The 17236-nt window shown below is 59.4% G+C and overlaps 2 protein-coding genes across 2 annotated transcripts; both read left to right on the top strand.

Moving 5' to 3' along the window:
- The first annotated feature begins 314 nt into the window (after nt 1-314).
- On the top strand, nt 315-4202 carry LOC127491554 (uncharacterized protein C2orf72). Its single transcript, XM_051848104.2, has 2 exons — nt 315-1125; nt 3677-4202. Exons 1-2 carry the CDS (start codon nt 315-317, stop codon nt 3709-3711), a joined length of 846 nt encoding a protein of 281 aa, XP_051704064.1. The 3' UTR covers nt 3712-4202.
- A 138-nt stretch (nt 4203-4340) lies between these two features.
- SPATA3 (spermatogenesis associated 3) lies at nt 4341-14339 on the top strand. Its single transcript, XM_008259299.4, has 4 exons — nt 4341-4858; nt 8579-8750; nt 10057-10203; nt 14275-14339. Exons 1-3 carry the CDS (start codon nt 4480-4482, stop codon nt 10163-10165), a joined length of 660 nt encoding a protein of 219 aa, XP_008257521.1. The 5' UTR covers nt 4341-4479; the 3' UTR covers nt 10166-10203; nt 14275-14339.
- The last annotated feature ends 2897 nt before the right edge of the window (nt 14340-17236 follow it).

Genomic DNA, 17236 nt, shown 5'->3' with positions numbered 1-17236 from the left:
TACCCTGGGCTGCACAAAACCTTGTATTACCTGGAGACCTGCTCGTAAAAAATCCCTCCATGGAATAAAAAGGGAGGTGCGTCTGGAATTCCGCACGCAGAAACCGCGGGGAAACCTAGCAGGGTGCGGTCCAGCAGCGCCCCACAGTCGCCTTCCCGGTGTGGAAGATTCCCAAGGAAGAGCGGGGTGAAGGCCCAGGCCCACGACGGAAGGGGTCGGGCGCAGGGGTATTGTGACATGCTCCGGGCAAGGACAACTCTTCCCCGGGCGAGCGCAGGCCCCGGGCCCATTGGGACAAGGGAGCCGGACCGCGCATGGACCAGGGGCCGGGGCCCCAGGGGGCCCCGCGGGAGGGCAAGGCCGAGGACCCGCAGCAGGATCAGGTCCAGTCCGTGCAGGGCCGCGGCCGCGTGGTGCTAATCAGAGAGTGCTGGAGGCACGAAGACAGCTCCACGACCTTGGAGAACTTCCTGGAGCAGGCCCCGCCGGATCCGCCCGCCGGGCCCTCGTCCAGCGGAGCCCCGAGCTGCCACAGCAGCGCCAGCAAAGGCGCCCGGCGGCGGCTCAAGCGCTGCGGCGACGAGGGCTGGACCTGCAGCTCTGACTGCCCGGCCGCCAAGTCCCAGCGCTGCAGCGAGGAGCCGCGGCACGCCGAGCGCAAGGCGGCGGCCACCGGCCCGCGCGAGGCGCCCGAGGCTTGGCCGGCGACGCCCGCCTCTGCCCGGGAGGAGGTGGCGGCGGCGGACGCGCGGGCGCCGGGCGGGCCTCCGCCGCAGCCGCGGGTCGAGCGCGGGGAGCAGCTGCTGCTGGTGATGTGCCGCGCCTCGACGCTGAGCACGCAGCTGCCACGCCTGCAGCTGCTCCTGCGGCAGGTGCGCGCCCGCGACCGCCGCCCGCCCGCCGCGCTCGTCGGCGTCGTGGTGCAGCCGCAGCCGGACGAGGAGGCCGAGGCGCGCCGCCGCCTGGAGAGCCTGCTCTGCAGCGTCTTCGCGCCGCACGGCGCCGCTGTGGAGGTGCACACGGCCGTGTTCTGCCCCAGCCGCCCCGAGGGCGCCCTGGACGTCCGGCGCGCCGCCCCCCCAGCGCACGGGGGCCGCCTGGTGGACCGCGCGACCCAGACGGATGGTGAGGGGCCGAGGGCGGGGGCTGGGAACGCCCGGTCACTGTGCGCGCCCCCTAACACGTAGTGCCGCCCCTGCCTGTGCTGCCCACCGCCTCCCTGTCCCCAGGAGTGGACAGATCCCGGAAGTCAGAATCCTGCTCCTGGCGCCGCCAGGACCTCTGGGTTCCGTTTTGGGTGGAGATGAACGGCGAGGTCTCACCCTAGGGGTGCTCGCTGGGGCCTCCTACCGTCCAAAGTGGGCAAATGAACCGATTCGAAGGACTGGCCCTCATGCCCACCCAAGCCACAATGAGAGATTCGGGATTTTCTAAGCACAGGGACACCCCAGCCCCTGTTCCTCGGTTCTCCCGGGGGATAATAGCTACAACTCAGAGGTGCCTTTTGTGATCCAGGCACTGTGCTAAGGACCTGTCAGTCTCCTCCTCACAACCACGCTCTGAGGGGTGGGTCCCAGTCTACACTGGCCGTTCCTCCCAGCAGGACTCCAGGCCTAGGGGGCTTGATCTGTAATTCTCAGGGCCCTGGGCTGTGGGGTCTTCCGTGAACCCCAGCTCCTTGTCTGGCTGCAGCCCCCCGGGGACAGCAGTAGGGACGGGGTCAGTTCTCACAGCCCCCGCCATGCTCCAGCTGCTGAGCAGAACAGGCGTCTTCCTGGACCAGTTTCCCTCCTGCGTGACATGTGACACTGAACGCTGGCAGGTGTCGGGACAGATGGTCCAATCCGAGGGCCAGTGCCACCAGGTGCTTCTAGGTGGGCACGTTCACACCCTAGGGACCTTCTGCCTTCACGCGGCTGGGCGCGTTCTTCCGCATCCCCTAAGTAGTCTGGCGCAGCAGGGTTAAAGGCCCCTTGTACAAGGACTGTTGCAGCTTTGGTCTTCCGGCTAAGGCTAGAAAACTCCCAGTCCGTGCCAGAAACCAGCGCCTTGGTAGTGAAGTCTTGAGATGTCCCCACCCCCCACACCCACCTGCCACCCCCAGGCTCCTGCTCTCTGTCCCCTGCCTACACTCATGCGGTGCCCGCAGTGTGCGTGGAGACTTGGGCCCTGTACGGTCTTCACGGTGTGGGGTTGGAAAGAGACAGCGGAGCAGGACAGAGGGCATCTCAGCGGCTTGTCACACAGCGCCCTGGGGCTCTCAGGGAAGGAAGGCTGGGGACCTCGGGAAAGGCTGCCTGAGGGACGGAGCCCTTGAGATGGGTCTTGACCTTGGAACACGTTTGGACAGCAGTAGGGAGGGGAGTGATGGAGGGGTGGCGTTCCCTCAAATGCAGAAGGCTAGGCGTGTGCCGGAGACCCAGTTGCTCATGGTTGGCTAGAGGTCAACATTAGTGGCGTGGTGGCCGGCGAGCCTGGGCAGTGGGCTGTGACCCTGTCACAGGCTCGGGCTTCCAGGCTAGGGACCTGTGCTTGCCGGAAGAACTGTGGCAGTGCCGTTGTGCATTGTCTTTCTAGGAAAATCTCTCAACCTGCAAAGCACCCTCTGCCTGCTTCTCGGGACCACCCTTGATCGAGACCCACACGGATCTCCTCTGTGGTCCCAGCAAAACTCCTCCTTCCTCCCCGAGCCTGCCCTCTATGGTTCTCTGTTTCTCTTTCCTGCTTCTTTGATGCCTAACCGGGGAATTCTGCCTCCACCTGCCTGCCTCATCGGAGCCATTTAAGTCAGCGGTTCTCAGCCAGGGGCAGTGTGGACACCCCCTGCCAGCCCACTGAGCAATGTCTAGAGATGTTTCTGGCTGTCCTAGGATGGGCGTCACAGGAGAGGCCAGCGACACTGCTGTGCCTTCCTGCAATACACTGGAGTGTTTCCGGCAGCCAAGATGCCAACAGGCTGGGAAACCCTGATTGAAACCCAGTTTGAGGACCTTGGTCAAAACCCAGGCACGGATGCCTGAAGGCCCGGTTTTCAGAGTTCCAGTCCTGCCTGCTGAATCCCAGCTGGGTTCCTGGCCGGGGCGTCCAGTCTTCAGATCTAAGCGGAATCCCCTTGAGGGATCTGCTATGACTTAAGGGCATTCCTGCGTCATAGACTCCCCTGCTCCGCCAAAGTCAATCAAACGCCGTCCGACACTGCTGGTCTAAGTGTCCCTTCGCTCTGGTCTTTCATACCTTGGTCATCTTCAATCCTCACACTCTGGGGATTTTTGTAATCCGTTCATCTAAAAGCCTTATGATGATCTGACTCCCCGGTAGGGAAGAGCCCTGAATTGGCATTTAGCCCTGGCAATGCCGCCACCCCGTGTGTGGCCTTGGGAAGGTAATTTCCACAAACCTCAGTGTCCTCTTATGCAGAAGGAGAGTCTAGAAGCCCCCAAATGCGACCTGGCTTGCGGCGTCTGGCCTTGCATGGGGACGGCCTGCTTGGGCCCCTTCCTCTGTAGCTACGTCTGCCCTGAATTTGTCCTGGGGCAGGTGCGTGAGCCACCCCCGGCTGCAGTGGTCCTGGGGCCGCAGCGCGCACTCACCCACACGGATGTGGCCTCGGGGAGGGATGTCCGCTGGGACCGAGGATGCGCCGGCCAGGACACGCTTTTCCCTCTTCCCTCCTAAGGTGAAGAGCACACTGTTAACACAGAGGAAGCCTGATGACCCGCTCCACCCGACCACGCCGGGGCTTGGGAAGCCGACGCTGCCGTCATCCCTGTGATGGATCTGAGAGAGTTTTCATGTTCTCAGCAGCTTGCATGTTTGTAAGGGAAAAAAAAAACTGCCAAATGTGAGTTTCTCATCAAAGCTGGGGCGCTCTCCCCCAGCCTCCACCTCCCTGGCTCCTGTCCACCGTGGGGGCTTTGGAGGAAGGGGAAGCTACTCTGAGATGGAAAGAGGCTGTGTGTCATGGAAGGTTTGGTCTTCAGGGGCGCTCCAGGTCTGCAGGAAAGTTACCCAAAACGCACGGACTGCGTGGTGAGCACAGATTTTTTGGACGGGAAAGGAGTCCGTGGGAACCAGTGACAGAGCTGTCTTACGGTGAGACAGCTCACCTGGCCTAGGAACGCAGCGGCTGAGGGGTGCCTGCAGGTGGCGCTCCTGTCACGGGATCCAGTTGGCCCAGGCCCTCCCGCCTCTCCCCCACCAGGCCTACCCGGGCCAGGGCCGCTGCTGTCACCTGGAGGACCGGGAGCAAAGGCACCAGGCTGGCCGAGCAGAAAGCTGCCCTGGAGCACTGCCCTAGGCGTCACCCTGGCTTTTGTGACCTCACAGGAGGAGAGGGTGACTGTTGTGTGCAGTGGGGCCTGGGGCCAGTCAGAGGCCAGAATCGCACCCCGAGGGCAGAGGGCCGCCGGGCCCCTCTAGGAGGGAGCCAGGGATTAGGCAGCTCCATGTAGGTCCACGTTCGGCTTGGGAGGCCCCACCATGAAGAAGGTCAAGAAGAAACGATCAGAGGCCAAACGCCACCGGGACTCCAACTCACAGCATGCCAGCTCCAACTCCACCCCGCAGCAGCCCAGCCTGGAGAACGTGCAGCAGCCGCAGCCACCGCAGCCGGCGCAGCAGCAGCCGCCGCAGCGCCCCGAGACCGCCCCTGCCCCGCAGCTGCCTCGCCCGGAGGCTGCCCCCCAGCAACCTCGCCCGGTGTCGGCTCCCCAGCAGCCCACAGCCCAGGCGCCTCCAGACCCCGAGAGCCGCCACTCCTCTGGGAGCCTGTTGTCTCCAGACAGTAACACAAAGGCAGCCCCGCACTCCCGGAAACCGAGCGGACAGCCTTCCAGCTCCAGCAGTTCCCGGAAGTCAGGTGGGCTGGGGGGGCAGCCCTCCCGGCTTCCCTGCAGAGGGAGCCCCCGGCCACCCCTGTGGCCTCTGGTAGGGCGGGGATGGGAGCTTAGCACGTGTTCTGGAACTGTGCCCTTGCGGGTACTGAAGGTGTCTCTCTTATCTTGGCCCAGGAAACCAGAAGTCCTGGTTTTTGTGGTCCAGCCGTGGAAGGCATTCATGCACAGGCATTCACGTTTATCTTAGCTTCTTGGTACTACCGGGCCGTCAAGTCAGCAGGGCCTTGTGACTGCTGGACAATGGCAATCGAGGCTGAATTCGTAGCCGTAGATGTTTCAGATGTAGATTCGATCCTGATTTCCCGTGTTCACATCAGGCTGTCCTCGTGGGCTGGAGAGATGTCTAGCAAACCAGTCTGAAGAAGATGGTGCGGGGTGGTGGGAAGTGAGGAGGTCTGGGGGGAGTGAGAGCCAGGTGGCGGACGGGGGTTGGAGGAGGTGACCTGTCTGCTGGGAGAGGTGAGCCGACCTCGGTGCTGCAACCACCCCCCACCCCAGGCCCTCCTTCCCCATGGTCCGACGAAGGCCCAGGGGCAGGCCAGCCAGAGAAGCACGAGTCCCAGCTCAGTTTTAGTTTCAGATAAGCAGCACATGACTGTCTTAGTTTGTGTGTCCCGTGTATCGCATGGACATCCTGCAGTTTTATTTGCTAAACTGGCCACCCTCCCAGAGGGGACACAGGAGATAGATGGATTCCCGCTTAACATAGAAGCTTTCCAACAGTGAGCTCTGTCTGGAAATAGGACGGTTATCGCCATCTTCTTGGCGAGCCGAACGGAGTCTGAATAAGTGCTGGATTGTGTAGCAGGAACTCAAGTGGGCTGCTTGGTGCTACTAGCAATAACGGTGACAGCTAAGGTCTGTCACCGAGCGTGTCCGTGCAGCCGGCATTCGGGTCACCACCTTTTTTCTGTCGACCTATCCCGGGGGTACTAGTGAGGTGTCGGTTGTATGGATGGGGAAACTGAGGCTCACGGGGGTTGGACAACTCCCCCTGGAGCAGCACTGACTCCAGGATGCTCATAGCGCTGGCCGTTCCCTCCCAAGAGGCCCGACGGCCCTCCCAGTAGGAAGGTGGTCTCTGTGTGATCTTCCCCGGCATCTGCCCTGAGCCAGTGCCCATGGCTCCGTGGCCCTGAGCAGGCCATAGCTTATTTCCCTCTGGAATGGCTTGGGCATAAAATAAATGAGCCATGTGAGTGACAGGCTCCATCCAAGGAAGTGCCACATCAGTGGCATTCCTGTGGCTGGGAACCAACCTGATTTTTTTTTTTAAGATTTATTTATTTGAAAGGCAAAGGTTACAGAGAGGCAGAGGGAGGGAGGGAAGGAGAGAAAGAGAGAGAGGTCTTCCATCCGCTGTTTCACTCCCCAAATGGTCACAACAGCCGGAGCTGGGCCGACCCAAAGCCAGGAGCCAAGAGCTTCTTCCAGGTCTCCCACGCGGGTGCAGGGGCCCAAGGACTTGGGCCATCTTCTACTGCTTTCCCAGGCCATAGCAGAGAGCTGGATCAGAAGTGGAGCAGCCGGGATTCGAACCAGCGTCCATATGGGATGCCAGCACTGCAGACCAGGGCTTTAACCTGCTACACCACAGCACCAGCTCCCAATCTGTTCTTGACATATGGGATGCCTTTGAGTCTATACAGTGTGTTGCATCTATTACGGTTGTCGACCACCAAGATGAACCTTTCTGTATTAAGGCCTTCAGAACTGGAATCTGTAGGAAGCCAAACGTTCTATTCCCGAATCTTTTAATGAGTGCATGAAACTCGTGTCAAGATAGGAGCAGAGGGAGAAACGCTGGAGGCTCATCTGTGGGCCCGCTGGACGTCCTACACTTCTTCCGAAGGGATTTCCCCCTTTGAGCCAGCGTGGGAAGAAAGGCTGGAGATTTTTTTGTATGCGGAAAATGGTGTAGCCCAAGAAACTACAAGCCTGCTACCAAGGCTGTCATCACACACACGGGCAATCACAGGTGCTGAGAGCAGGTGGGGAAGTGGGGCCCTCGTGTGTGCGGGTAGTGAGGCAGCCGCTGTGGGAGGCAGCATGGAATTGTCCCAGGGAACGTGGAGTTGCATGGCCTGGGTGTGTTGCCAGGAGAATTCACAAACCGTGCGGCCACACAAACGCGTGCACATGAGTGTTCAGAGCGACAGCATCACAGAAAGTGGCAACAGCCCAAATTTCCGTCACCGATGAGCGGACAAACAAAATGTGGCATGAAGTGCTGCTTGCAAGATGACACGCTGATCCATGCTGCCACACGGATGAACCTTAGAAATCTTAGGCTAAGCGGAAGAAGCCAGTCCCTCCAAGCACACACGCCGTAGGATCCCGTTCTTGCAAAATGTCAAGAGCAAGCAGACTTATTGCTGAGGACTGGGGCGGGGTGGGGGGAGGGGAAAGCTGTTCTGGAGTTAGATGACAGTGACGAGGGGATACAGAAGTCAAGGAATTAGTCTCTGTACGGAGGTGCGTGTAAGGTTTGTTAGGGCAGAACATGACTCACCTAGGCTTGGGAAGTGTTCCAAAGTGGTCAGATGCTCGGGACGTATGTGTCCCATGAGAACAAAAGTTCCTTTGTCCTTACCCAGTGAGCGCACGCTGGCTTGGCCCCGAGAAGTCGGCTTTAAGGTAAGGGAGGGCCGACTGCCACAGCTTGGAGATGACCTAGAGCATGATTGGCTACAGACGGCTTCAGAGACACGGCAGACTGAGAAGAAGCCACGGATTTTAAGAAGGACGTTCCAGGAACAGATGCGAGAAAGAACGTGGGGGTGACGCAGAATCTCACGGTGCTGTTCCAGACGGCTGCGACGCGTTACCCCACTCAAACAGAGCCGAGACCCCTGTCCGAGGGTCTCAGCAGACGCCCCTCTGCGGTGCTCCTCAGGCTGTTCAGGGGCAGTTCGTTCTGACTCAACACTCTAAGGGTGAATCTTCAGACCTGGGAAGTACCCAGCCGGAAATTCGCTTTCCCAACAGCAGAGGGCGCCGTCCCTGAGTTCTGTTGGAATCTGCAACAGAGGACAGATAAGGCAGATTCCTTTGGGGTGGTGCTTCCAGGACTGCACTTCAGAGCAGGGGTTGCCTTCTAGGCCATCAACACACACCCGCCGACAGAACAAGGCTGGCCCCGTTCCGGGAACCTCAGCGCTGCCTCTCACAGAGTGTGCAGTCTTGCACGCATCGCTTCCTGCCGATCTGCATGGCAAGAGCCCCCCACCCCCACCCCGGACTGCAGAGTTGGCAATAACCTTCAAGTCCACGGCCGGGATCTCCTTGCTGCAAAGCCTCCGTTTCCTTACTTATAAAATGAGATTGAGTCAGAACCGCTTGGGCCAATTCAGAAAGGGGGATAAGGATGGGAAATAGTGTGCACTGGTGTCCTTAGTACGGCTGCTGGTGCCAGGTGCACCCCAGGGTGTAAAACAGCCATTTTCCGTCGTGCATAGTCTTCTCTGCCGTCTGGTAAGGGAACAGTTTCCGGAAGAGCTGTCTCGTGTGGGCCGTTCCAACTCGAGTCCCTGATGTTGCCTTTAACAAGTCTAGACTCTCCCCAGGTCACCCTGCATCACCACGGCTGCAGGTGGATTCTTCTGGGATGGTCTTCCAGGCTGTCCCCATGGCCTCCCGGAAGCAGGTGCACCCCGCAACTCTCTCCTTCTCTGTCCACCTAGGGCAGCTGACTTATTCGAGCCCGCGATCCTGCCCCTGTGCTGCTTGCCCGGGCAGCTCTGCTTGCTGGCGACGTCTGGGGCTGTGCCACAGCCGCATCTTCGATGTCCTTCTGCCTCGAGACTGGCAGCTCGTGCCAGGGAGAGGATGCCCAAGCCTCCTCACCTTCTACAGGTTCCGGAGCGTGTGGGGGGCTGGAGCCCCGGGGCACTCGGTTCCCAGGGCCAGGCTGTATCCCCAGCGGCCACGCGCCATCTTCCTCCGGGAAGCCTTGCCACTTCCTGGGGGTCGGCAGTCCAGGCCCTTGCCCTCCTGGGGAACCCACCCCTCTACCCAGAGAGGAGCCGGTTTTCCTGCTTGCTGGTCACAGCTCCTACAGGGCTTTCTCTTTCCTCTTCTGCATCCGAGCCGGTAGATGTGGGCTTCCAGCTCTTGCCTTGCGTGTCAATTTCCCCCAGGGCGTTTGTGGCTAGGAAGGAATTCTGACTCCACAGCACAGCACACCCTCGCCCCTGCCTGGGTGTGCCAGGCTGTCTCTGGGCGTCTTGTGCCTGCTGGCGGCAGCCCCTATGGCGTCACCCATGCTATCTGCCCTTCGTTTCTTCTGCAGAAAGCTCCCGTGAGTCAAGGCTGCTGCTGCCCTGGTGGCAGGCCCCGTCCATGTCCAGGGAGGCCCCGCCCCTGCCCCCACCCCGCCCACTGCTCCCAGCGTCCCCTGCCTGCTGGTATCGCTGCCTACCTGCTCCAGGTTGTGCCATGGGTTGATGCAGGGAAACAGCTGCATAGGCCTCCAGGTGCAAGAGGGAAATGGGAACAGAGACCTTAACCTTAGAGTGTTAGAGATGCAGCTGTGACACAGCACAGCACGGCTTCCACACAGGCCAAGCTCGCCCCTGCCCTGGGCTCCGGGGACCCGCGGTCATCATCCTGTTCCCATCTGAGCGTCTTTGCCAGGATACTTGCCTTCTCAGCAGATTGTAGTGTTGGCTCTTGGCTTTCAACGCACATTCACATTTAATGAGGACCTACTCCTGTAGGATTTTTTTATCGAAATAGATATGGGTACTTTTGCAAGGCTTTCATGCAGTTATTGGCCTAATCATCCCCTCCGCCTTGTAGTGGGTCCATGACCTCCTGGGGGTCCCTCAGGGAGGACCCCAACCTCGGAGCGTTGTTGTAAGGCTTGTGGAAGACACTGGGAGTGAGGTGCTTAGCACATGGCCTGGCCCACGGCAGCCTCGACCACTCTGTCATCTGCCCCCTGCCCTCCCCGCACCCCCAAGTGTCCAGGGCAGCCGGCATCCCGGGCCCACCCATCCTCCGGCCCCACGGGTCTTGTGGCAGGGACTTGTGGGCATTCAGTGTTCCCTTGGGAGGAAGTGGACAGGGTGGAGATGGGGGCCCCCTCACGTCCACCTGGTCCGGCTGTAGTCGGGCACCCCAGCCTGATTCCCACACCCCGCTGTGCTGTGTTTCACAGACGACCTTCACGAAAACACTCATCCGGACATCGTAACTCACGTGCTCCATGCCCTCGGGACTGTGGCTGTGGCTCTGGGGGCCCTGGGAGCTGCCTACTACATCGCTGAATCCTTGTGAACAAGCCCCCAGGCCCTCGGTCCGGCAGGTGGGTGCACTCCCCCGCTCTGAGAACAAGGCTGCTCAGCCCTAGGCAGCCCTGGGTGCTCTGGGTCCCGTTACTGACCTCATCCCCGCTCCCTGGGACAGTCCCCCAAGTCACAGGTGCTGGGTAGGAGGTCATAGGAGGGGTGGGCAGAGTTCCTGTCCCTGCTCAGGACTTGTCCTTGGAGCTTTCTCCCTGCCTGAAAAGGGTGCCTCCTTTCCTGCCACTTCTGGTCCTACCTATCCTAGGCCCCTTCCAGCCACCCCAGCTCCATGCTGTCTGCCTTCCCCATCACTGTCCTCTCTGCTGGCCCCCTAGAAGCAGAGCCGGGAACAGGGGTTGCAGGCCCAGGATTTATTGAGGACTTGCTCCTGGGGGAAAGGCAGGGAGGGCAGCAAGAGAGAGCCACAGCCTGACCCCTTGGCGGGCCCTGGAACACCAGGAGGCAAGTGGCTTGCTCCTTGGCGCCCTCTGTCGGTCACCCCTGGAAGAACCAGGCGAATGTGGCCACCGTTGTCTGTGGCAACAGCAGCTCCCACCAGGCAGGGAAAGATTTCCTGGGGAAGGGGGCAGCTCTCAGCTGTGAGCAGCCCAAGTCCAGAACGCACAGGCGCCGGTGCAGAGCCCAGCTAGGGGATGTAGGTGGAGCACCACGAGCATCCACAGCCGTACCCACTGCCACGGCCACGCTGGGCGAGTGCTTACTCTTAGTGATGGTGTCGGTGGGTGAGGGTAGGGGCGGCGGGCGGGGTCACGGAAGCATTTCAGCCCTCCTCCCCAACCTCCAGCAGCCGCAGAAGGGGACAGGTAATGGCCACAACGCCCCCGCATGGTGCTGGGAGCAGATGCTGGGAACAGGGAGAGCTGAGCGTCTTCTGGGGCTGTGCCACCTACGGAGGGGGCGTTCATGGGAGAGGACTGGGAGCGCCTGAGCCTCAGGAAGTGTGCAATTCAGAGCCTCAGTTTCCTCGTCTGTAAATAGGGACAATAACGGTGCCCTCCTCTTGGGACTGTTGGGACTGATAAGAGCTGGTCACGTGACTTCTCATTGGGGCCTGGAAGAGGCTGGGTTTGGAGCTGGGGCTGGTGCGTTCCAGTCAACTCTGCCACCTGAATAATGGGTGCCGAGGACACACCTCTCAGCCTCTGGACAGGGTTATCTCCAGCAGGGAGAATGAGAGCTACCTCCAAGGGCAGTGGCTGTGCGGGATGCCGGGGCAGGGCCCGGGGCCAGGCGGCGGCCAGACGTTGGTCACAGCAGCTGGAGCACTTGGTCTTCTGGATCCTGCAGCGGTGCTCAGAATTCAGCGGGCAGAACTGGGGCCGGAAAGCCCTTTAGCATCCGGGCTGTCCCCGCCTCCTGATGCCTCTCTTGTCAAGGGCAGATAATAACAGCAAAGCTCTTACTGTGGTGGTGCGGGTGGGGGAATGCACGTTAAGACACTTGGCGCGGGCCTGGCGTGGGACAAACACGCAACGTAGGAGCTACCTCATCATCGTCATCACCATCACCATCATCTCTCACCTCAGGGTTCCCCAAACTTTCCCGACCTTTGACACCTGTAATATCACTCCGTGTTTTTCTTTACATTATTTTACTGCTCAACTTAAATGCACTTATTTTCGTTTTTATTGATTTGAAAGGCAGAGAGACAGAGATGTTCCATCCAACGTGGTGGTGGGAACCCAAGTACTTGGGCCGTCATCCACTGCCTTCCCGGGGTGCACATTAGCAGGACTTTGGAATTGGGAGCAGAGTCGGGACTCAAACCAGGCACTTGAATATGGAGATACAGAGTCTTAACCGTGGTGCCAAACCCCTGCCTTTTGGTGCATTTATTTTAAAAGGCAACTCAATGGAAACTTCCATCACTCACCGTAAACACACTAGCGGGAACTATAAACACTCAGCGATGGAAACACTTGGGAATTCCAGCGGACACAGGCACGTGATGACATCACAGCCTTCAAGGCTGAGGGCTCTGTGTTCAAATCGCGAGCAGCGGGTGCTGGGTACTGAGCCAGGCCAGACCCGAGCCCAGACTCTGCATCCAGGCCAGATGGTTGATGGCTGGTAGAAGTGGGCCCCACTGCTTAACATGGTGTCCAACACCCCAAAGCAGAGTTCAGGGGTCCCTGAGCCCTGGGGGGATACATCGGGAAATGGAGGAGGTGTGAGTGGTGGGGGGAAAGGACGGGAAGGGAAGGGAGGCAGGGAGAGGAAAGAATGGGACTGGAGTTGGCCCTGGGCGTGGCGTGGATGAGCTGGGTTCGGGTCTTCCCATCCCCTTGCCTGTCTGTGTGACTAATTGAAGGTCTGTGCTGGTGGCAAACGAGGCTTTGCACAGCCCTGTCTTCACTGCATGGCCCAGGCTGTGTGTTGGCCTCTGGAGACCTCTTGTGTTGGGACTGGGTCATGGCTGCCATCACTCACAGCACCGAGTCTCACAGGTTCAGTGTCACAGCCGCCCACTGCAAGGCCCCTTTCTTCTGCCCCAAGCAGTGACACCCGGGACTTCTCTTTCTGCAGTAGGGGGATCCCAGAGGCTCAGGGATTGGACGCAGGGTTAGGGTGTGGCCCCAGGGGCCAACATAAACCATGCAGGGGACAGATGGACTCTGGGTGCAGGGCTGCCGTGGGACAGCTCAGCACAGCTGGAAGGAGGCGCCAGTCATGGGCACAGGCTCCTCCCCAGGCCCCCCAGCCTTGCTGGTGGCTCCCCACATGACTGCTGCTTTTGCTGCCCTGCCAGTAACTGCCTGGAACGCAGTGGAGCGATCGATCCCATAGGCAGGGAGCTGTTGGAGGGCGCTGGAAGCAACCTGCAGGCTCCAGTCTCGCCTCTGCCAGAGCCCAGGTGGCGGGGTCACATCTATAAGGGAAACAAGGGCCGTGTCTCACTCACTGTACACTTTGGGACAGAGGAGTCTTCTGAGAGCGCCACCAGCAAGGGTCAGGGAAAGCCAGGGAGGATGAGTCGTCGTGACCGGATTAGACCAGCCTGAGTCCCCGCTCAGGGCTGGGACTGGGCTGGCTGCCCCCCAAGCGTGACCGAGAGGAGATCCAAACCAGACAAGTCCTCTGCCAGCAAGATAAGTGAGAGGAATCCAGCATTGCGGCTCACTGGGCTAATCCTCCACCTGCGGCGCTGGCACCCCGGGTTCTAGTCCCGGTCGGGGCACCGTATTCTGTCCTGGTTGCTCCTCTTCCAGTCCAGCTCTCTGCTGTGGCCCGGGAGTGCAGTGGAGGATGGCCCAGGTCCTTGGGCCCTGCACCACATGGGAGACCAGGAGAAATACCTGGCTTCTGGCTTCAGATCGGCGCGGTGCACCGGCCACAGCATGCCACCGGAGCGGCCATTGTGGGGTGAACCAACGGCAAAAGGAAGACCTTTCTCTCTGTCTCTCTCTCTCACTGTCCACTCTGCCTGTCAAAAAAATAAATAAATAAGTGGGAGGGGCAGCCGGAAGCACCCACCCCAACAGGCAGGGGTCTTTGGAAGGTGGTGGCTGTTTGCAGGATGGACTTACTGGCTCCAGGCCCTGGGAAGCCGTGCTTGGGCCAATGAAGGTGCCCTGGGCCTAGGAGAGTAGTGTTGGGGAGAGGGGGTGCTTCATGGAAAAGGAGCAGGGACGAGTCTTTGGCTTTAATGCACCTGCTGAGGGAGGATGGACCAATTTTAGGAACGTCTAGAAGCATCTAGACGTCAAGGAGTATGAACTCACTGTCATGGCTCACCTCTGGGGCCCAGAGTCTGTATCGTGGCCACTGGGGGCTCCTGGGGAAGGGGTAGGACAGGAGGAAGCCCTGGTGCTGAGTGGGCTGCATAAGTGCAGGCACTTTGCAAAGGGCTTTACAGCCAGCCGGAGGGGAAAAGCACTCGGCCCGCCCATCCACAGTTTCGCGGAAAGGAAGAGTCCCTGTGCAGAATGGGGGAAATTTGCATGCCAAATAATTCCGCAGATGGCTCAGGGCGGCTGTGGGGGCTGTGGGGGCTGTGAAGCTGGCCAGCCCTGAGTGCCCAGCCCCCGGAGTCAGCCGAGCTAACGATTCTGCCCTTGTTTCCCTTACAGATCCACTTTCCATCTACGGATCTCACCTGTCACCAAAATAAAGCCAAAAAAAGAAAAAAAAAGAATTCTGTTCTTTTAGTGTGTTTTCCTCGAGATGCCAAAGCAGGACTGGGCAGTGGAACCGGAGGTCGGGTTGGGGCGGGGGATGGGGAGGAGGCCTTGGGCACGTCTGAGCCGCAGGTGAAACAGACTGGGGCGGGGGGGGGGGGGGGGGGGTGGGGACTGGGGAGCCTGTTTTTCCTGTTTGGAGCCGCACTCAAGGAGGAGCCTCTCTGTGCAAATCCTTCCCCTCTAAAAGGAGGATTTACAAAGCAGACGCAGAAGTGCAGGCACCTTCTCAGGCCTGCATGTCAGAGGAGAGAGGCCCTGTGCCCAGAACTCTACTGCTTTGGGAAATGGCTCCTTGGGCACCACCTGGCCTGGTGGCGACGTAGCCTGCAGCCTTGTGGTCAGTCCTGGTGCCTGGTGCCTGGTGGGCTTTTCTGTCTAGCTCCCGAGAAGCCAAGGTGGGAGTCTTAGTTCAAGGTGACCCAGCAAACACCATCAGGGGAGGGAGGACAAATACGGCAGAGAGGACAGTCAAGTAGGGGAGAGGGGACGAGAGTCAGCTCCACTCATGATTCCAGCCTCCTGCTAATGCGCACCCTGGGAGGCAGCAGGTGAGGCTCAAGTGGTTGGATCCCTGCCACCCAGGATTGAGTTCCCAGCTCCTGGCTTGGGTCTGGCCCAGCCTCACTTACTGCAGGTACCTGGGGAGTCAACCAGTGGGTGGAAGGTCTCTGTCTCTGTCTGTCTCATATAAAGTAAAATACATCAATCAATCAATAGCAAGCCAGGTCAGGGACCACTGCAGGTCCCTGGAGCCTGCCCTGGTTGTTGCAATCCCCAGGGAAACATGGGGCAGAGCTGCTTGTCACGGTGACTGAGGATGCTGTGGGCTGTTGGTGATCAAGAATCCAATGCATAGGACAGTCCCCATGGTAAGGGAAGGTCCTGGTGACGGCTCAAGCAGCTGCATCCCAGCCACCCAGGTGCGAGACTCGGATTGAGTTCTCAGCTCTTGGCTTCAACCTGGCCCAGCCCCAGGCAGTGCAGGCATTTGGAGAGTGAAGCAGAAGATGGGAGAGCTCTGGCTCTCTCTTCCCCAACCCCCACCCTAAAATGCATTGTAGAGAAAGAGGGCCCCTGAGGAAGGGTTAAAGAAAATAGAGAGGACTTTGGGAAACAAATTCTGGGAAAATTCCACCCCTCCAGGGAGACACAAAATAACACAATTTAGAATAGACCAAAGGGAGGAAGAAGGGCCATAATGCACCTAAGATAAGGGCATGGGAAGCATCAACCAACTACCGACTTTCCTGCACGTGGACAGCGGCAGGGAGCGCATGCAAATATGACCTTACCTCACGTACCGGGTGAGGGCCAGCGTGTCACAGAAAAGGGAGAGGGGAGCCCTGGGCTGGGAGCTTCTGTTGCTGATGGCAAATAAACTTGCTTTGGCTCTTGCACTCCCTCTCGGACTGTTCTCCTTATTTCTATACTGAGCAGCAAGACTGCGGACCAGGGAAGCAGCTCCCCAGCCAGGATGGGACAGAATGATCTCCCCAGTGTACCCATGGCAGCCTCGAGGACAGTCACTACTGCTGACACACATCAGCGGACACTCCCCTGCACTGGGTCATAAATGGTAGAGACCAGTCTTGGAAACAGAAATCGCACTCGCTAAGAGTCGTGTGCCAAGTGAACCTCTATTCATCCCTACTGTGTACAATGTCAATGGCATGGCCACCTCCCTGCCCCCCCCCCATGCATCCCTGCCCCATTGTTAAGACCAGGGCTTTTTCCTCCCGGAATCTTTCCTAGCTCATTCTAGGATCTCAGGGATGGATAGGACTGTCACCACTGGGACCATTTGGGAACAAGTTGAGATTTGAGTTGAGCCATTATATTCAGGGTGGTTTATAAATGTGATCATTGGACTGGACTTATTTTAATTACTTATAATCTCAAGCAACAGCCCCTGAGAGGTGCTTTGGGAGGGAAGTTTAGGGCAGAGAAGAGTGAGCAGGTGCCTTTTGAATGCAGTACAGTACCCAGGGCTACTGTGGCTGATGGCTCAGCTGGAGACAGCCCAGCGGAGGCTCTGCCTGTGAATCTGGTCTCTTCAGCAGGCTGGGCTCAGATCTGGCTTTGAACGTCATCTTGGGACCACAGATCGGTCATGCCTGCTGTCCCCCTGGAGCTATCCATCCAAGGGTGACAGGGACATGGGCTGGTGGTACAAGGTTCAAAGGGCAGAACCAAGTCCTGGAAGCCCCCTCCTCCTGCAGCATCCAGCCTGGTGCATCCAGCTCACTGGTCAGAGGCATAGAACCCCCTGGAAGGTGTCCGTCCCTCACACCTGCACCCTTGGAGAATGGCCACCCTCCCGCTGACCAGGAAGCCCAGTACATAGGCCATCCCTGGGCTACAGGGAGAAGAACTTAATAACCAGGATCCAGGGAATTGGACTATCCAAGAAAGCCAGACATAAGGGGGACTCCCAGTATGCACACTCTTCCGCCCCCTGCCAGACTCCCGGCTCAGTGCCAGGGTGCAGTTAGGCAGGGCAGGAAACCGCCAACCTACCAAAAGTGGGACAGGTTCAGGCTGCTCCGGGAGACTCAGGCAGCCCCTTTGTCCCCAGGCAGTGCTTTCTGTGCCTGTGCATCATCACACCTCACACAGCCAGCCCGGAGGGCGGGAGCAGAGAGCTGAGGTGGCACAGCGCCCTCGCCAGTCCCAAGGTGCCTGCTCAGCCGAGCCAGGAGGAAGCGAGCCAGGGCTGGCACAGCGTTAGGACTGACAGCCTGAGGGCGCCTGCTTGCGGAGAGTGTGTGGCCCCGGCAGCTGCCAAGGAAGAGGTGCGGGTCCCTGCTGCAGGGCGGAAGCAAGGATCCAGGCTCCAGCTCCTCCAAGAGGG

The sequence above is a fragment of the Oryctolagus cuniculus genome, chromosome 3 (assembly GCF_964237555.1).
Source record: "Oryctolagus cuniculus chromosome 3, mOryCun1.1, whole genome shotgun sequence".
In the NCBI taxonomy this organism is placed as follows: Eukaryota; Metazoa; Chordata; class Mammalia; order Lagomorpha; family Leporidae; genus Oryctolagus; species Oryctolagus cuniculus.
This window is presented reverse-complemented; position numbering and strand designations above follow the sequence as displayed.